This window comes from Podarcis tiliguerta, assembly GCF_965153285.1.
Source record: "Podarcis tiliguerta genome assembly, chromosome: 1".
NCBI classification, from domain to species: Eukaryota; Metazoa; Chordata; class Lepidosauria; order Squamata; family Lacertidae; genus Podarcis; species Podarcis tiliguerta.
In genome coordinates this window covers 67,283,421-67,304,515 of record NC_139534.1, presented here as the reverse complement: position 1 = coordinate 67,304,515, position 21,095 = coordinate 67,283,421, and the positions used below count along the sequence as shown (strand labels likewise).

The 21,095-nt window shown below is 40.7% G+C and overlaps 2 protein-coding genes across 26 annotated transcripts in view; both read left to right on the top strand.

The window, feature by feature from the left end:
* STK33 (serine/threonine kinase 33) overlaps window positions 1-5,865 on the top strand; it is a 54,592-nt gene extending 48,727 nt beyond the window's left edge. For 15 of the 25 annotated variants that reach the window (XM_083446625.1, XM_083446612.1, XM_083446611.1 and 12 more), the window contains one exon: window positions 429-1,222. In XM_083446625.1, coding sequence (XP_083302751.1) covers window positions 429-611 — 183 coding nt within the window. In that variant the 3' untranslated portion in view covers window positions 612-1,222. Of the gene's footprint in view, window positions 1-428 lie in introns of all 25 variants that reach the window. The other 10 variants (XM_083446617.1, XM_083446604.1, XM_083446616.1 and 7 more) reach the window with 1 other exon arrangement.
* The window catches only part of DENND5A (DENN domain containing 5A), a 609,609-nt gene that overhangs the window by 489,527 nt on the left and 98,987 nt on the right, over window positions 1-21,095 (top strand). The gene's annotated exons all lie outside the window — the stretch shown is intronic.

The window sequence follows — 21,095 nt, the reverse complement described above, 5'->3', positions numbered from 1 at the left end:
GGTCTGTTGCAGCTTGTTCTGTCATTCTATTACTGTTCCTTTACCTCTTTTCCTTTTCCTCCCTTTAGTAGACATTCATTGCTGCTGTGCTCTTCCTGGTACTTTTTGAGCATCTGAGAGCTTTTTGGCCTATTGGTTTTTAGCTTACAGAATATGGTTCTGTTGAGTAGTTAGAAGAGGATTCTTCCCACTCCTAACACCATGTATTAATAAGAATGCTGTCAAATCTGATTTGCTTTATTGCAACTAACGTAGCTCCAGACGAAGTTGTCCTTTCCTAATGACATTGTATAACTGATCAGAAGTCAGAAATTTCTACTAAAATTTGAACAGGCATCATCACATAACTGTTTCTTCCTCCCATTAATAAATGTGATATCAAATGTATCCTGTGTTAATTTGTGTTTTTGGTGTCGTTTGTTTTTAAGATTCAGAGTGGTGGAAGTGGGTCGGTCTCTCCAGGATCAGTCGTGAAACGGATGCAGGATAGCCAAGAGAAGAAAACTGAAATGGAAAAGTCTTCCTTTTCTCCGAGCCATGGGTCTCCAAGCAAAAGTTCGCAAAAATCAACTACCCTTAGTGGCCTACTCAAAACGAAAAAGAAATCTTAGGGGGTATCTATCAACTCAAAACGAAGTTCTTACGAAGTAACTAGTGCCGATGCCAAAATGTGGCAGCTTTATAAAAAGGACCAATGTAGCCTGAACTCTTTTTGCCTTTTTTTGTTGTTCTGAGATCTATAATCATCAAGAGAGCTCTAGCTTCACAGTAGCGCTGATAAAAGTTCTGAAGCAGTGTGAATTCCTAACCTATGTGAGGGCATCCACTGGTCGTATTACTTTCAGAGCAAGAGCACAGAATTGTGTAAAAATCAGTCTTTTATTTATTGTATTGTTCAGGCAAACGACTGGTTTCTTTCAATCTACTTTCTATGTTTTTCCTAAATTTGCTTTGTATTGTCACAAACATTTGTTGCGTGGGGGAATAAGGAGCCAAAATATGAAATGGCTCGGTGGTATGTATGTATGTAGATTGTGCTTATAACCCTGTAGGCATTATAACTTGTGTACCAAGGTCAATGGATTTTGTTTCTGATATTTTTATGGCACTTTAGTTTGTTTAGAAAACATACTTTAAACATTTTTAGGTATTATGAAAATTGCTGAGGTTCATATTGCTGCTAAAACTCTTGTGTGTTCAAATAAAACAGATCTTAGAAAAATATTTTTCACATGCTAGTTAATCTTCATTTTTGAAAGGATGGATTGTGCCGCAGAAGAATCATATTTTTGTAATATGATTCTTTTCTTTTAAAGATAAAGCTCTTTTTGCTTAAAGTTCTTTCATTAGATTATTCTTGAATGCTTACACTTGACACATTTTGCACTGTGAATTATTCAGGCTGTCAGGCTAAATATTTGTGTAGTGATCTCATCCATATGCTTATATAACATTTGGTTCTTTTCAAACTTTAGTGGAAAATTTAGTGTAGGTCTTCCCATGATTGCAAGCAACCGTGGGTTCTCAGTTTATGCAGAAATAACAGGTACTTCAGTGAAGCCTGTGAATGAAGCAGATTTCATTCTTCTGTCACCTTCCCAAGATGATAATGCAGGGCAATGCCAAGGGCCCAGTTCCATGTAAGCTGCAGGTTCCCCAGAGGTTTCTAGTTCCTGGTACCTGCAAGTGACTTAATGTGGGCACGCTGCCACTCAGACTTTTCAAGCCAATGATGGCATTTTAGATGTTCACAATATCATTTTAGATTTAATTTGATAAATAATTTGATATGTCCAGATAAATAGTTGGATATATCCAAACTTTCCCCAGATATGCATGGGTGATAAGGAGGTTGCCTCTTTCTACTTCAGATCTTCATGTCTTACCTTTACCTCATGGGAAGAATTTAATATTTTACTATTAATGTGTATTAGTAAAGTTACAAATGTTATAACCATTTACATTAAAGTACTTCTCTTAATTTAGCTGGTCTTAAAGATTAACACCCCCCCCCCAAATAATATTCAGGCTATTTTCAGCAAAACCTTGTCCCAGATACTGGAACTGACAGCCTCTCTGGTTTGATATGAAATGGTCAGAGTATCTTAAAAAGTCGAACTAGCTTTCTGAGTCTCCTGACAGAGGTGCAATAGGTCCCTTTTGTTCTAAAAGACCAGATCTAGTTGGCTATTAGCTCTTGGCACCAGTTATTTTCCTTTAGTCAGATAATTGCTTGTAGGCTATGCCAGGACATGCTCTATTAGAGCTGCAAAGGCATCATTAGCCAGCCTCAGGTCAATCCTACCTGATCGCAGGACTGGCTTAGTTGCAAACTGACTATGTAGCGTTAAGGCCAATTCTATTTTGTGTTCAAATAAGTCCTTGACTATTGTAAATGGAATTTTAATGACTGGGGCTGACATATACTGTGCCCTTTGCTCTTTTGTACCCTGGACCCAGGGACATATAGAATTTTAAATAAAAGAAAACATGTCAGTCACGTTACCTCACAACTGGGAGGACTTGTTTACGTACTTATTTAAATACATAACTTTTGCTTTGTTATGATGAAACTTTGGGTAGCCTCTTCAGTGCACTGCTTTTATAGTGGCTAGTATCTTGGTTTTGAAGTTGGAAAATCCAGGGCCAAATCGCCATTTACCTTGAAGCTTAATGGAGCATCCTTGGGAATGTCACTGTCTCTTAGTGCTGCTGTGAAATTATGGGAGGAAGGGTGGGGCAGGGATGCAAAAGTTAACACCACACCACCATATACTCAAGAAGCTTTGCCCCCTTAAAAGTATCTAAACCTTAGAGCGCTTTATATTAAAATGACAGCTTGCCTATGCTAATGCTTGTATAGTTTGTAGTCAGTTGCACCACTGGGAAAACTGGAAGAAAGTACCCGGTCTGACAAGGCCTTAATCAACAGCAGTCTGATCCTTTAAAAATGCAATACTAGTTCATTTGTTCAGCCTATCCACATGAAAATTTGATAGATACAATCACCTTGAAGAATGTTTCAAATATTCATGTTATCTAGAGATACAACAGAGAACCTTTCTACTTATGTTTTAAAAAGGGGGCCTGTGAGCCATGCAAGTAGCTTTCACAAGTATTAGCTTTGTTACACTGCAGAATTTTACTAATGAATTTTATTACTAAATTTTACTCACCTAGTTAGTGAAACAGCAGTGGCTGGCTTTTACAAATGTATTTATTTTGTAGAATGCATACTTCTTGCCCACGCTCGGTGCCACACAAGAAAGAAATGAGATACATGAAAATGCCAAGCTAAAACGACTGTTGATGATCCCCCCCTCTCCCCAGAAACTCCTCAGAGTCAGTAGAAAATTATGTCTCAGGACTGAATTTGGTACATTCTGCACTGCTTCCTCGCATTGTATCATATCACGTCAGTAGGTAAAACTGTACTTTATTAATATATGGTTTAGATTCCGTGCTGGGTGCACACTATCATTTATGAGTAGCAGCAAGATATATGTGGAAATGTTCACATTATTCTTGCTCCACCAGGGTACAGTAGTAGTGTTGTTTCAATGTCATTTCTAAGAAGATTTAAGAATTACTCCATAATTTTGTTTTGCTTTGACTCTATCTGCATATCATATTTGTACTGGTGAAAACATAATTTGGAAGGGATGCAGAATAGTTGTGTATATTGTGTGACTTGATATACAAGAGCTGCAGGGTTACATTCTACTCCTGTATTACAGGCTACCATCCTAGGGACAGGCGCTATCCAATGTTTTCTTTAAGTTACAGCAGCTGTTGTTCAATTTAGATGGAGGAAATTTCATACAGTGCTTGTTTTCTTGCTCTGTGCAAGTTACATACTTAACAGATTCCTTCATACCCTGTCACTTAAATTGTATCCTTGGGATTTGGATAAGTAGTTACAGCTGCTTTTAACAAACAAATGGTATCAATTTGATCTGATTTACTTAGAACAATAGGGATATTCCAGGATTCAGAAGCGGAAAATAGCATTCTGAGTGTGGGCATTGCAGAAAAAAAGACCAGAAAAAAAAATCTCATGGATGAGGCTGTGGGGTGTGGGATGGTTGGGGATGATGAGAGTTTTACTACAGCAACATCTGGAGGGCCAAAAATTAACCAGTCCTGGTCTAGGATCTATATTTCTGGGGAAACAATATGTCTCCACTCCCCCCCCCCCTTTCATCTTCAGAGAAGGCATTCTTTCTGCATTGTACTTACATTACCTCCTATAGTAACAGGGAGGAGATTCACATTATAAGAGAGGAGGGGATTTTTGTTTCCCCCAAAGGTTCTTGAAATGGGGTATTGCTGTGGAGAAGGGAAGAACATTTTTTTAAAGGCTGCATAAGCTTGCATATGATACAGAAGAAAATTCATTTCACAGAAGAAGAAAAGAAAGCATTACCAAAACTGGATGGGCATCTGAGTAGAGGGGTATTGTGTCTTTTGGACATCATGAATCTGCTCACAACATTATATATGTACATTGCAGGAGTATCGGTTTCGATAACTGCCTTGAATTTGGGAGGAAGTGAAGTGAATTAATGTTTTGTGGCAGGCATCAGGAGTTCCTCAGTAGGCAAATGAGGTAGAAAACATTAAAGCTGTCTTACAACAAAAGAGCTACAAGTCAATATTGGTTTTCCTGAAAAAGAAGTAATCTATTCTAGCTTTTATTGGTGAACTCTCACCATTTGCTCTCACCAATATAACTGTTTATAGGGCTATCATTCTCTTACTTAACCCATTGTTTTACTAACACAGGGATAACCATATCCTCCTCTATGTCTCAAGTTGTTTCTGTTGCTAGGGATGCTTATGGCCAGGTTAGGCTGGTTCACTAGCTATGTCTGGAGCAGGATAGCCTGTCCTCTGCTCTGGTGACCTACTACCTGGGCTACTGTAATGTGCTCTATGTGAGGCCCTCCTTGAAGATGGGTTCTGCAGCTAGTGCAGAATGTGGCTGCACTGGCCGCTAACGAACTGCTGTGCCCAATTCAAGAAGTCAGTACTTGTGTACAAAGCCCTAATTGGCTTGGGGCCCAAATACCTAAAAGAGTGTCTTCCTCAATATCAGCTGGGAGATTATGTTGGTGGTGCCATTGCTGGATGCTCCCTGGTTGGCACTGACCCAAGGCAGGGCTTTCTCGATGACCCTTCCCTGTTTGTGGAATGCCCACCCTGGCATGATGCATCCTTGCAACTTTAAAATTATCAACTCCAAAAGCATGTAACTCCTTTGCATATTTTTAGATGTGTTTATTTTTATTTTTTTTAAGGTTTGAAATATTTACTTTTTTTTTTAGTTGTTTGTATTTATCATTTGATCTATGACTTTGGTGTTTGCTAGCCTGGGCTCCTTTGAGAAGCAAAGTGGGACAGAAATTTAATAAACAATTTTTATAGGTCAATTTGTTTTCCCTGAAACTGATTTGTATGATACCATGGATTTGCCTAGCTTGTTAAAATTATAACATCTAAATATTCTATGTGCCCATATGAGTTTAAAATCTACTGCTCAGTTATTTCCACAGTAGTTTCCTTACTGGCTCCATCAAATTCAGGACATTCAATGATAATTTAAATATACATTTTTTCCCACTTTGAAGTGCTGGTCCACAGCTAAATCTAATGATTTATATGTTCATGTTTGATGGATGGAATAGTATCCACCCTTATTTTTACTGGAAGTTTCTGCAAAGGTCTAAGGGATTGTTTATATCAACATAGGTTTGGCTATGTTGGCACCAGATATATTTCACAATTGTCCATGTCTGAGTGCCCTTGCCTTTCTGCTCTGTATGTCCATTGAATAAAAAATAAAGTCAGTCAGGAGAAGTTCAAGGCTGCATTTGTTTCTCATCTCCTTCTGTCTCATCTATCTGCATTAAACACTTTTAGACTATATAAAATGAAGTTGAGAGTTAGCCCTAGTCTCTGACTACAATTCTTTAAAGCTAATCCTTGGAACCTGGACACCATGGTCAGAAGTTTCTTGGAAAGAGCAAATAACTCAAGAGCAAACCAGCAGGTAATGAAGCAAGATGTGTCTTAGGGGGTGTCATCTGTTTGCTGGTAAAGAAGGATAGTCCTATGTAGCAAGAACAGCACTCAATATCTGCCTTACCTCTTGTTGCCCCTTTCCTGATAAAAAAGCACTTCTATTTTAAGAAAAAGCTTTCATGCATGTCATGCCTAGATTGCATCCCCTGACAATTGAACATGCATGTTTTGTTGCCTCCATATATAATATATATGCAGCAGCCTTTAGTAAGGCAGTTCTGCTGCAGGTCACTGATGGCGACAGGAAGAGGAAGGCCTTGCAAGGTGGTAATGGAGGCATGGGACTGTTACGTCAAATCCATGCACTGATGGGCCATAATGTCAGTGGCCCATACTGCACACTGCCAGCCACTCAGCAGCTGCATGCTTGTGCCTGCGTGGTGCTGAACAAAACCGTTCCCAGGTCTCCACTGCTGCCTTATGACATCCTCTGCTAAGAGCACCAGGTAACTTATCCTTCTATATTACTGCTAAGCATGGAATTACCTTCCATCAAACTGCCTCAACAAGCCACCACTGTGTATATTGTATGTGCTGGTAAGCTGAGACCAGTTGTAGCTTCCTGGCTTGTATGCATTCAGCAAACCACCCACGTGTTCTCATTCCATGGAGTTCCATTCTTTCCCTTTTATTTTTCCTCCCATTGTAGTGTTTTCCATTTAGGAAAACAGAAATAGCCACGGTTATGGAAATGTTTCTAGCCAGCAAAGAGCTGTTTTTGACAAATAGAGCTAACTGTCACATGCTCAAAATGTCAAAGTGTCTCTCGACCACTGCCTCCAACTCCAAGAAATAAGGATTCTCATTCTTTTTGTAAGGATTGGTTCCCGACATCTCCACTGCTAACAGGAATTTATTTATTACTTAGTGAGACAAAACAATTAATACCCCTTATCAATGGTTTGTACTTAGACTGTTGTGTCCAAGAGTCTCTGAGCCAAATTATAAGTCATTTTGGCATGGCAATGTTGAGTCCAGTTGCTACCTAACCAGAAAATGTTGAATTTGTTGTTGTTGTTTAGTCGTTTAGTCGTGTCCGACTCTTCGTGACCCCTTGGACCAGAGCACGCCAGGCACTCCTGTCTTCCACTGACTCCCGCAATTTGGTCAGACTCATGTTTGTAGCTTCGAGAACACTGTCTAACCATCTCGTCCTCTGTCGTCCCCTTCTTCTTGTGCCCTCAATCTTTCCCAACATCAGGGTCTTTTCCAGAGAGTCTTCTCTTCTCATGAGGTGGCCAAAGTATTGGAGCCTCAGCTTCACAATCTGTCCTTCCAGTGAGCACTCAGGGCTGATTTCCTTAAGAATGGGTATGTTTGATCTTCTTGCAGTCCATGGGACCCTCAAGAGTCTCCTCCAGCACCATAATTCAAAAGCATCAATTCTTCGGTGATCAGCCTTCTTTATGGTCCAGCTCTCACTTCCATACATCACTACTGGGAAAACCATGGCTTTAATGTTGAATTGTCACTGGGGATTTCGACTTTGAGCTGTACTGGACTCCCAGCGCAGAAGTTCCTCGAAAACATTTGACATGAAGTTTTCCCTATCTGTAGCAATAACTTTGTATCTGCTGTGTGGCATGGTCTGTGCACTGAACGAAGACAACTCAGATACAAAAACTGGACAGAACACCTTATCAAAGGTCATGTTTATTAAATTCCCATTTACTCTTTTTTCTGTCTAAAATATACATTGACCTTCATGATGGTTTCTTTCTTTCAGGATCTGTGATATAAATATGCTCTTTGGAAAATACATTTCTACTAGTTCCCCCCTTCCCTGTTAAAATTCCATTAAAAAGTACCACATGCCGTGCAAAATGTATTTGAATAAATATCCCAGACTCCTATATAATAGAACAGAAGCTTAATGAAAATGTTTGCTGGAAAAGCATTTATCTTGCATGTTGATGCTATGAAATAGCACAGCTTATCTGTATTGTTTGTAATCTGCTAAAGGACTAGAAAAGCAGTGTGCAAAACCTCAAGGCCTCCTAAGCTTGGAGTCCATTGATAACTTTTTTTTTTAAAGCGGCTTTTCTTTTATATATCTGGTTTGCTAATTAATCATAATAAAGAGATATGAGCAAATTAGTCCCAAACTAAATTATAGTCCTATCCCTCTAATGTAGGGAATGCATCAGGGATGTAGTTGAAGGTTCTCAGCACTGGAACTGTTTTGAAGAAAAAAGAAGAAGGAGCACATAGCTCTTCACAATCAAAGAAAAAGAAGAGATGTGCAGGTGAGGGATGGAAAGCAAACCTTGTAGCACAAGGTTGCTTCTCTTTGATATGATCGATGGGGGGGAAATGGGCTTCTGTGTGACTAGAGTAAAGAAAGGTCAGGATGAGCCTTTTCAAAGCGACAAAAAGACTTTAATCTTTTCCTTCCTTACCTTTTTAGTGAATGTTAGTACATCTTAAAGGTGCCTAATTGATGTCTCTGGTACACCAGAAGTCCTTTGTTTGTTATTGTAACTTCCAGATTTGGCTGCTGCAGTGGGCTGTGCATCGGGCTAACTTTAAGCCAGTGCCAGAACACCTTTGCTCAGGGTTTGCCATTGGCTTCCAGGTAGAGGTAGAGATATTTCTAGGAGCAGCTCAAGGTGCTGACTAGTTTCTTTAGCTTGCTTTATACCTTAATAGGAGTTAAATTTGGCTGAGGTGATAATAGCCCCAATCTTCTTCTTCTTTGGCGATCACTTGCAGCCGAGTAAGATTGTCTTCCATAAACACGGTTTTAAATATGAGTCCATAAGTGACTGTGGAGGCCAATTCTGGACCCACATGTCCTGCCACAGACGGGACATTGGTTCCTGGGCAGGAATTGATCACAGCGTGGATTTGCCAAGCATGCCTTCCTCTTAGCACGTTTCTCCCTTGTGTTCTGAGTTCGAGTGTCTTCATGACACCTTTGGTAAAGGCTGTTCTCCAACAGGAGTGCTCGCAGGCTAGTGTTTCCCAGTTGTCAGTGTTTATACTACATTTTTAAAGGTTTGCCTTGAGACAGTCTTTAAACCTCTTTTGTTGACCACCAATAGCCCCAATATTATATATCCTTCATATATAATGCATGGAAAGCATTGACCTGAATGGAATATTGCAGATCAGGGTCTTGATTTTGGAAAGCTAGGGGCACATCTTTATAGCTTATATTTCTATGGTTGTATTCTTTGGTTTGCATTTCAATTATCATTTGACACACATTTCTCAAGGTGTGCTGAGCATGCCTAGTATAAATCAAGATGGCAGCAGCCCAGGAATTGGCACCATTTTAAACAGTCCAGAAAAGGGTGATTCAGGGACATAAGATTTAATTTGACAATCTAATCATATGAAAATAAGCTTGTCATCAGCAGGCGATTGTGTTTAAAAATGCTGAAAGGAGAGCAAGGCATGCAATGCGCAGTTCTTTAAAGTTATTTACATAGGAACTTCTAAAGGAATGTCCAACATATCAAGAGGATAAATAGGCAAGGGTGCTTCAGAGTAACAGCGATATTGTCTGGGTGGATTGCTTCAGAATAGAGTCCTCTGTGACACCATGCTTTTTAACCTTAAACCAGACTTGCACAACTTCTGGCCTACTAAGCTAAACACTTATGCATTGTGGGCTGCTAGTTGCTGGATGGTTCCCCTGCATTTTGTAGTCACAGGCAGGCAACAAAAATAGGTTTTCTAAATCAAGCCTCTGACAGCTGATAGCCTGCATTTATTCAGTACTGCTCTAACTCCTTTTTTGCCTATTCTCCCCCCCCCGCCCCACCTGTGATGTAAGTGCTCCCTTAGCTGGGGAGATGCGGTTGAGCTTTATACATCTTGACTTGGAATATGAACCTCACAGACTCGTAATGCTCACATTAATTGCAACATGAGCATTCTGTGAGTTCATCCCTTTGGGTTTTTCTCTGACTTGGATTTCAATCCAAGACGGAGAAGAACTCAGTACCCTTCTTCCAGAAAAATGTATAGAATCTCAACAATGTAAGCCTTGTAAATCCCCACAAAGTAATTAAAACACAGAGCAGGAAACCTTAGAGTCCATTCCCCTCTCGAACCTGATCACTTCCCTTATAGTAGGCATGTCCATCAGGTCAATCGCAATCTACTGGTCAATCGCGGGGCGTTCCTGGTCGATTGTGTGATCCTGTTTGATCCCCCCCAAAAAGCTCAACAACTTTGGTCAATCCAATGGGTAGATCACTGCCAGTTTGTTTTTATAGTGAGAGTAGATCACAGTCTCTTGGAAGTTGTACATGCCTTCCTTATAGGATAGCCTAGCCTTTATAGGCATGTTCTAATCTCTGTATCTATTTCATGTGCTTACAGACATTTATCATGGATGCAATTCCCATTAACACTTAACTGATATATGTATATTGTCACACCACCTGTATCCTCCAAATTCCATTCTATTAAGAGGGTACATACTTCAAACAATTACTGAAGCAAAGGCTTGCTTTTTATCATTGTCTCGTCGTGCTTTATAAAAGATGCCATTGCTAACATTGCTTTATGCCCTATTCTTGTCTGTTTCAGCTTAGCATTTGTGAATTCAAAGTTCCTTGGATTACAGAGATATCAAATTTGACTTGCATTAGAAACATGGCAGGGAATATCATCCCATCCAAATTCTGAACAGAAAGTAGCATTTTGGGACTGAAAGACAGAAAACAGAACATTGCACATTGCATCTTACCATATGTGAGCATCTCTCATGGGAACTGCTCCACAGCAATCTTAATTAACTTGTATTCAGTCCTGCTTAGGAGCTGAGGCCATTCCCAGTGAAGAAAAGGGTAAAACAAAACAAAACACTGCTCTACTGATATCACTCCAATTCACATTTTATTTAAATTAGAATAGTACTATATCTTACATACAAAATTGTGGACCAATCCCAAAATTTAGCTGCATCCAGGCAAACGGTGTAATTTACTTTCTGTTTTCAGCAACTGTTGATTGGCTTTTTCTATGCTCAATACCTCGAGCGATAATTTTTAATGTTTTAAAAAATGGAACAAAATTTAAATAACCTGCTGCGATATTTAAAAATTAATCATGTGGGCTGAGTGGCTGCACATCACCCTATATTAAGATTCAGATACCTTTAAGGACAATATGCTATGGAGAAGGTCCTATTTTGTCACCCTCTTCTCTGCTCTTAATGTGGTTTGCCAGTCCTCTCCCCTTCAGAACTTATGATGCCAACCCTAGTTCATGGGATGGTATAAGTCAAATCAATCAATGGATCAATACAGTTGTTTTTGTCTAAAGATACAGTCCATTGTAGGCCCATACCGATTGCTCTTCCCAGAAGAGTTTTCCTTTCCTGTGTGGTTAATGTGGAGTGAGAGGCATGCTAGAGTTCAAGTTCTGCTTCCTCATCCATCAAGAATTGCCAGAGCTGTTAAAAACCTCCACCAAAGTTGGAGTAGACTTGAAGTAATTGTCTGCCTCAGTAAAAGTTCAATAGAGGGGGCAACGTTGTATATACCAGTGTAGTGTATAAGCATGGTATGGACAAATGTAATGGTACATTTATCTATCAACCCCATTTGTTATCTACACTTCACTCTGTTGTGTTCAGGACAGTGAACATGGTGAGGTGATCTAACCCTAAATGCAACTTTGAGAATTTGATTTGGGTGAGAGATGCTGAACAGCAGTTTGAACCTACCTTAGTTCAAATCTGACTTAAGTTCTCTCCATTGCTAACTGATGTATCCATTGATGCTCCCCAACCCTTAAACGATAGCCTTTTTACTCTGTAAATACTGTCCAATTGCCCTTTTCTGGTGTTGTTTTAAAGAAAATATTGAAAAGATTAAGCCTCAAAACTGCTATTCTGAACTCTTATCTCATCCTAAAACCCCAACTGATTAGTGGGTATTAAAATGTAATTGGGTAGGTTTGAGTGCATTGTATGTTTTCAACAACTACATATATATTGTGAGTGTCCATGTAATAGGTGGACCTTCTGTCTGGGGAAACAACACATTTATAAAATCATTTGCTCTTTTAGGTTATTTTGCATTCAGAATATTTGTAACTGTGCTGAAAAAAAGTTCGTTTTAATATCACATCAATTAGTATTTTCATTAGAGGAAAATCTAAGTACTAATTAAGAATGGGAAAGTGATCTACGGCCTCTAATTCAATATTAATGCACTTAATGGGTGATGCTAACAGTATGGGGAGGAAATGCAGCAGTCCATATGCTTACATCAGTAAGAAAGGGTATTTCTGTCACTTAATATAATTTCATGGATAAGAAGTGGCTGTTTTATTGCTCTTAATGAGCAGAGATCCCATCAAATTCAAAGGCACCAACACACAGGGCATCCTTCATCTCAAAGAATAAAAGATGTTAGATCTGATAATGGAGAGATGAGTACTCTGTGTAATGGAAGGACTGGATCTGTCTTATTACACTTCAATGCAGTGCCTTCACTGGTGAGTTTTTCGAGGGGGCGGAGGGAGTTATATGACTGAAAGGATTTCCAAAGGACCCTAAGGGAGTTTTGTGTTTATATATACCTACAATGCAAGGAAACCATTCCTGATGAGGTGGCTCAAACCACAAGCATATAAGTCGCATGGGGGCAGCCCCTCAAGGCCTTCAGTGTCACCTGTGTGAGTGCCCAAGCCATTGCCTGTTGCCAAATTTCCCTCTGTCTCAGTGCTGATACCTCTCCATGTGAATTGTGCTCTCCCCAGCAACCAAATTAAGGATAGCGTGATTGTGATGGGCAGTGCATGGAAGCGGGAGGGTTGTCTCTCTGCTCACCCCATATGTCTTCCCTATAAGTGTGCATGTGTGAAATCCCATCCAACTACCTGCCAGTGGCATGTGGCACCATCCACCGCTGAATTAACTTACCTGCTTCTTTTGCCTACTTTCTAGCTCATTTGATGCTTTTGGCTACGGCTAATGGTTCATGAGCAGAGAGCTTAACCAGGAGCCTGGGTTCAGATGGCACTCTAAGCTCCGCGTAGCACACAAGTAAAAATGACCGAAGAGGGACAAAGCATCTGTGAGCTTCTCCAAGAGCCTGCATGCCCAGTTTGTTTGGCCTACCACGAGATGCAAACCAGGCCAAAGGCTAAGGAAGGTCTCTTCTGATTTTGAGCTGTGTGATGATCCAGTGGGGCACATCTGGTTTATAATTAATACAGCAGCTTGCTTGGCAGTAATACAAGTGTTACAAGTGGGGGGAAAGGAAAGCAGAAGTAGGTCTTTCAAAGAATATGGTTGGAAAAATACTACTGAACATAACAGGAGATGGGAATCATTTAAGAAATCAGAAAATGACCAAGAGCTTAAAAAGCAAGTGTGGCTAGGTCAAAAGATGAAGGTGTCAGGAAAAAGACTAGCAGATTAATTAAACTTTTCTGTGAATTACTGCTTCAGTGCTTAGCTTAAATATTTCTCTTCGCCTCTGCCTTTCACTTTTTTCCTCACCTGCTAGGGACATTGTAGAACAGTAAGGTGCCAACCTCAGCTTGTAAAAATTACATGAAACACATTTTCTTTAAGTTGTGTTTGAACTTGTCTAACCATAAAGTTATTCTCTAGCAAAGACACCTTGGGGGAAACATCTGAAAGGAGCAGGGAAAGAAACCTCTAAAGTTGAATTGTTGAACTAAAGATTATCTGTGTTCTCTCAAGGTTTCATTAGAGAGGCTCCTGCACAACGATTCCTGAAGCTTATTTTGAATTACTGGATTGGGTGTGTATGTGTGAGAAACTATATCACATTAATTTCTACAAATACCCATATTTCTCATACTCTTTACAATTATTATTCAAAGGTTTTGGTTAACGGTTGAAGCAATTGTAGTTCTAAGCTTGGGCTGGCTGAATGCAGTAATGCAAAAGACGACCACTTTTCTGGCTTAGTTGAGGAAATGCTATTTGCTTTCCACCGTCTCCACTGTATGTCTCCACATCAAATAAATCAACAGGAAATTCATTTTTCAGCATCTGTGGAGTGTTCACATAATGATCACATGTGCTTATATCACATAGACTTTCTGACCCATAGTATGCAATAGGATGGAATGGCCAACATACAAAAAAATACTTTAACCAGGAAAGTGCTGCCCATGGCTAAACTCTAGCCTGAAACCCTTCAAGATATTTTTGAAGAACAAACACAAAGCAGGTTCAGAAAGTTTTACTCTTCCACTAACAGCCTATGAGCAGTAGAGCACAGAGATATAGCTGAAGAGTACAGCTACTGGCCACCATATGCTGGAGGTCACATTTGATCAAGCATATGATATATAAATGTACAAGCAGTCTGCCAGATTTCTATTCTTCTTCACCCTAAGTCACATGTGAAAGACCAATTTTCACTGTTCTTCATGGCCTGTAGCGATATACAAACCCCAGTATGGAACCTTCTAGACAGCTCTGACAGACCAAGTGGGAATTTGCACCTCCCCTTAGCTTAAGTGGCCTCCTAGCCATACAACAAAATGTAGTGACAGCACTGTTTATAGGCAGGGATGTTTTAGGATAATAGAATGGAGAAAGAAGGGAGAGTCAGTCTGTGGAGGTTTTAAAAGTAAGGATGAGGTGCTTGCGTTGGATCTGGGAGTGAATTAGGAAGCCACTGTAGGTATTTAAGGATGGTCAGAGGGATAAAAGATTAATGGTTCTGGCAGTTGAGTCCTAAATGGAGCTGAGGTGTATTTTGCCATGAGCTAGAATAATCATCTTCCAATGTGGTATAAAAACTGAGGTGTAAAGTTGCCAGCATATCTCACTTCTGCCATGAATTCACTAGGTGGCCTTAGGTATGTTGTTGCCTCTCAGCTTCAGCCTCCACCTCCAGCAGGATAATATATGTGGATAATAATGCTGACTGCATCTTAGATAATACATCAGAAGCATTTCAAACAGTTGGCAAGTGCTGTATCAGTGCTAAATATTATTTATTTTTAATGGGTAAGAAAATACAAAGAGTTATCTGAGGACTGGCCCTATTTGTTACTTGTATTCTATAGTGTAATTTTGTTGTATACCAGAGTATTAATTCAAAGTATTATTTTTGCTCATTGGCTAGAGCAGATGCGATTTTTTGAAATACTGTAATTGTTAAGCTGAAATTAATGATAAAGGACCTGTGTTAATGTTTGTGAAAAGTCCTAATAAGGTCCTAACAGGCTTTATAAACATTATATCACTCAGCTATGTATTGGAGTTTAGGAAGTGTGGTTCAATGTATCCGAAATACACATGGAAGCATGATTATGAATTTTCTATAACAAAAAATGCAGAAACATGAATGATTTGCAGAAATCAGGAGTTGGGGGTTAGTGAGTGAAGTTACACATGAAAATATTTGCATTGCATCATCTATATTTAACCCCGAGGAGGTGCCATTAAAAAGCAAAGCTAAATTAATGTTGCCCAAGGCAAGATTAACTTGTAATGTGTAGGCACGGCAGATTGCTAATGGACTAGTTAACATGAAAACCACCTTATGTAGCAAGATAGAAAACAATTCTTATCATTCTGTTATGAGGGAAGGCCCTGGGAGTTCTAATTATGAAATAAGCACCTTTTAAAAGAGGAATTAAAATGACACATTGACGTTTTTATGACTCCTTAACACATGTGGGCCTTGCTCGTGTTGAAGGCTACCACCATCACAGGGTGAAATGCTTATCACAGACAAAGGAACTGCATGATGGAAGATTAGGAGGACAAGTCAATCATGGTGTTATGACTTGGGGGTAGGCTGTATTCCTGAGTCCCCCTTCTAATTCCTGGACACAGCGCAGATTCAAGTGCTGTAATAGCTAGGCCAACCTGGTAATGGCTCTCCAAGCATGTGTCATTAGGGTAACAAAGGAAACAGCTCTGTGCTAGTGGGTGGGCCTCTGTCCCTCAACTGTCTGTTAGTTAGAAAGGCCAGAGTTGAGTGGTGGTAGCTAGAAGCCGGATACAAAAGCAGCAGGTTGGAAAGGCAGAGTGCCTTGACTGATGTCTGCTGAAGTCCAAGGCTGTAGCTATGGGAGAAGCAAGATACTATTGGGGTGTTGATGCTGTGAATCCCTCTCTTGTAGGCCCAGGTTGTATATATGTGTAAATAAGCTATATATCATAAAGACACTACAGGCTCTGCTGTACCTCATTTCCAAAAGGGAAACACAAACCATGGGCAAGTGCATGGAATCTTGTGCTGCTCAAAGTTGCAATAATATGATAAACATGGCTGTGGGATTCCATCAAAGTCATAGAACAGCATGGTAATGCTTGTTTCTCAAGTGGCACAGATCTCTCACTCGGAATCTGGAATTGTGAATCACACCTTCCTGGGAAAGTAGGCAGTCTTACAGACTGGTAAGAAGAGCATGCTCCACCTGAGGTCAGCAAAGCTAGGTTCTTCGTAGCTGGATTGGGTAGAAGTCCTTTTAGGTTTCTTTCCCCCCCAGCTTTAGACCAGCAATAACCCTTCAGTAGTCAACCTTTAAAATATAAGCAGAGAATACAGGTTAGCAGAGGTCAGAAGAATTCCTTATTGCCTCCAAATCCAGGCATGGTGGCCACTTATGATCCAAAGCATGTGGAAGTTGTTCTGTTTGGCAAGCCCATGCACCTGAGGTTCATCTTGTAAATCTGTACATAATGGTCTAAATGAAATGTACGCAATGCACTTTGATTGCTGAAGCAAAGTGCCACTATGTACAGTGTGGGTAGGAAACTGTAAGGAATTGTAAGGAAGTAGCTCTGAGCTCTAAGTGCTCACTGGAAGGACAGATTGTGAAGCTGAGACTCCAATACTTTGGCCACCTCATGAGAAGAGAAGACTCCCTGGAAAAGACCCTGATTTTGGGAAAGATGGAGGGCACAAGGAGAAGGGGATGACAGAGGATGAGATGGTTGGACAGTGTTTTCGAAGCTACGAACATGAGTTTGACCAAACTGCGGGAGGCAATGGAAGACAGGAGTGCCTGGCGTGCTCTGGTCCATGGGGTCACGAAGAGTCGGACACGACTAAACGACTAAACAACAACAAGCTCTGAGCTCTTCAGGGCAAGCACAGGGTACAAGTGTTACATATAAAACCAACACTCTCGTATGTGCACCAGTGTGGCAAATCATTGGGATGGTGTGGCAAGTTCATATACTTGAATAGCTCACATTAGTCAATATTATAATAGAGAGGACAAGCAGGAAATATATTATAATTATGAATCTAATGGTCTTATGCACCCACATACCAACCTTCAGACAATAAAGCGGGCCCCACCTCTGCACCTAGTTGCCCCCCACATCAAGTGTCACCACTGAGCAAGGGAAAGAGGACATGAGCCTATCCATCTGCCCTGTTTATGAAAAAAGGATGGCTGAATGATGTTTATTAAGTAACAATTTTAATAAACTAGAATTCATTTTCCTAACAGGAAGTTTTTACATTTTATGTTAAAAACAGAAAATAAATGTATTTACACAAAACTCTCTTAACTGTAGTAGGTAAGGACGCTGAGATGTGATGAATAATACTCTCTCATTTTCTAGAATATCAGATGGCATATTTGGAACAGATTAGCATTGTCCACAGTTGTGAAGACAAGAGGTTTCTCCCTCTCTTCCTTTTAAAGGATGGAGGGTGGGTGGGGAGGGGGGAAGAGGTGTTGCATTAACAGAAACGCGCACAGCTGTGGTACAAAGTGTGTTCCCCCAGAACATGCATTTGCAATGGTTGTGTGGGAATGCAGAGGGAATACTTTGTGTTAGTGCGAAGGCAAGAAGCTATGCTAGCAGCTCCAGGCTATGTTCTCTTCTCGGTGAACAAGGAAAACTCAAATTAACGCTAATGGGTGTTACGCACAGGGGAGAGGGCTACATAACCCCTTTGTGCACTTAGGAAAGTACAATCTGAAGCTTTCCACAATCATTTTAAGATCAGATTCCTGAGAGCGTCTCGACATCAGGTTATTACTCTACATGCAGAATTCCCACAGAAGTGAGTCTGGATGGTTGGCAGAGTTCTTAAACTCACGGATCCTTCTTGCCCAAGTCTCACATGTATCCTGCATTGTGGTAGAAATTTGCTTTAAGCACAAGGTCTGCCCTCATTGATGCATGGAGGGGGGGGGGAATATTATCAAACAGAAATAAGAAATACAGCAACAAATTATTATCTAAAATATGTGTACTCCAGTGGCTCCAATAGGAATGTCTCTCCATAGCTGAATCATAGCTTGGTTGAAGATCTTCATCGGGACTCTGATGCAGGAGAAAAGGACTACCTCCTTGAGCACCATACAGTGGTACCTTGGGTTAAGAACTTAATTCATTCTGGAGGTCCGTTCTTAACCTGAAACTGTTCTTAACCTGAGGTACCACTTTAGCTAATGGGGCCTCCTGCTGTCGCTGTGTCGCTAGAGCACGATTTCTGTTCTCATCCTGAAGCAAAGTTCTTAACCTGAGGTACTATTTCTGGGTTGGCGGAGTCTGTAACCAGAAGCATCTGTAACCTGAGGTACAACTGTACTCCTAATCAGGCCACTGCTGTTTACCCTTGTAAAAATATTCACATAGCTTTAAATCATGTGTAACATCACATGTATGTTGGCTCTGAGGATCAGTCCTGTGACACGTGGGCATTTGGGTGTGAATAGGTGAGTTGGTCCACTTCCTTGGAGTGCAATCTCATAGCCCTCCAGCAATATGTGCATGAAGGAACCATGTGGGTGGTGAAGATGATGTGGGTGGTGGGTAAAAGGTAAAGGACCCCTGGACGGTTAAGTCCAGTCAAAGGCAACTATGGGGTTGTGGCGGTCATGTTGCTTTCAGGCCGAGGGAGCCGGCGTTTGTCCACAGACAGCTTTCAGGGTCATGTGGCCAGCATGACTAAACTGCTTCTGGTGCAACAGAACACCATGACAAAAGCCAGAGTGCATGGAAACACTGTTTACCTTCCTGCTGCAGTGGTACCTATTATCTACTTGCACTGGTGTGCTTTCGAAGTACTAGGTTGGCAGGAGCTGGGACCAAGCAATGGGAGCTCACCCTGTTGTGGGGATTCGTACTACTGACCTTCTGATTGGCAAGCCCAAGAGGCTCAGTGGTTTAGACCACAGTGCCACCCGCATCCCAGGGGAGCCTTGCACTCAAACATCACCTTCCTGATCCCTTCAGCTGAGGTGTATAGGAAATAACTATACCATTAGTCCCACTCCCGTGGCAATGTGGGATCACCATGTGGATGCAACTCATATATTTGAATAATTCCTGGTGGGAGTATCAGTTCCCCTTCCTTTCTTTAGTGTGTGGCCAGTGCCAACAACTATTAAGATCAGGCAAGTTATCAAGGGCCATCAGTGTTGAATGGCACCATCAAACTATCCATCCTCCTTGCTGCTCTCCTGGCACTCCGGAGATTGGCAGGGGAGGCAGATTAAAGATCTTGGAAGTGAATGAATGGTACATCCTTCCTGGCAGAGGAAAGTATTTCTTACTTAGGAAGAACACTGCAGACCTTTAAAAAAGAAAAAGAAAAAAGAAAACACCTCTCCTACTCAAAATGGTGGTGGAGGAGATGCAGTGGTCTACAACTTACTGCTGCCTTAAATTACGTTTTGGTTGGTTTTCCATGTGTCTGCCTTCCAGCCAGATATTCTGGAAGAGAGATCTACATTATTGTAATAAAGGCATTGACAGCTACCTCTCTTTCTGGAAGTTGCATTAGAATTCAGGTTGTACGCTGGGCATAAGCACCAGCCAAAATAGCACCCAAAGCAATTTATGATGAACACCCCCCAAATAACACTTATGTGTCTGCAATGCCAAAATACCGTTTTCAATGTTACCTTTTAAAAAACAACAACAACATCTGCACAAGGAGAATTTAAAAGGATATCTGTCTCTCAAACACTCTTTTGAAACCAGTGGGGGTTAATTAAAAACTAAATATGGAATCTACAAACACCCAGAAATTATTTACACTGTTGTTAATTTCTTCTTTAATATTCATAACTGTTTTCTGTTAATTAAGAAGAGAGGGAGAACATGAAGAAAGGTTTGGAACAAAAGCAGGCTGCATACAGATAAGGGGCTTGGTTCTGAAAGATCTGGACTGTTGCAGGCTGCCAACAGTGAGTCAGAAATTTATATGCAGCAAATGTGTGTTGTAGCTGCAAACTAGGCTAGATGTATGCACGAATCTCCTGATGGCTGCTTGTTAGTATTATCATCAGTCGTGCCATTTCTCTTGTTTGCCAGCACATTGTATCTCCAACGGCTAACTTACCAGGCTTTTGTGGCCAAGAGGTAAGAAGGTGGCATTGCACATGAATGCCTGTGGGAGGAAGGCAGTAGAACTGGCACCTCTTCCGGAAAGGGAAAAGCCTTTGATCATGTTTGTGCTGATTAATTTGCATATATGCACATATTAAATTGCCCATTACTTGACACTGCGGATGATTTCAAAACACCAGAGCAGTTTAAAAGCGGCCAGGTGGCACTTCTAATGGGAGCCGACTCTCATCTCTGCCTCCAACTTGTTACCTCCTGCCTCCACAAGGGCTGGGATGCTGGCATCAGTGTTGCCACCTGCCCCTCCTTGCATTGCAGGAAAGTGGATAAATGTATTACCAGGTCCTATCCTGTTTGCTAGTATAAGAAAATAGGGAAACATTCCCTTCTCTCTGCTAATGAGGTGGGTCGGGGTCTAGTTTTCGTGGGATGGAACTTTTCTCAGCTTTTCCTCTCCAGCCCCCCCCCAATAATTAACTTAATTTCTATTATACAGAAATTTTGTAGGGTTATAAGTGTTAAGTTACCACGTTTCAACAAAAAGTTCTTGTAAAAAAGTAATTTACACACGTTTGAATTAAATTGTTTGCCATGTCAGCCTAGGTGTGCTTTCACATGCCAGTCATCCACATTCGACCAAAGAATCAGGCTCTTTCATCCTATGCCTGATGGTTCATACAGGTTCTGGCTGTCATGATGAACAGTCCCTCCTGGAATGCTCTTTTTTTAC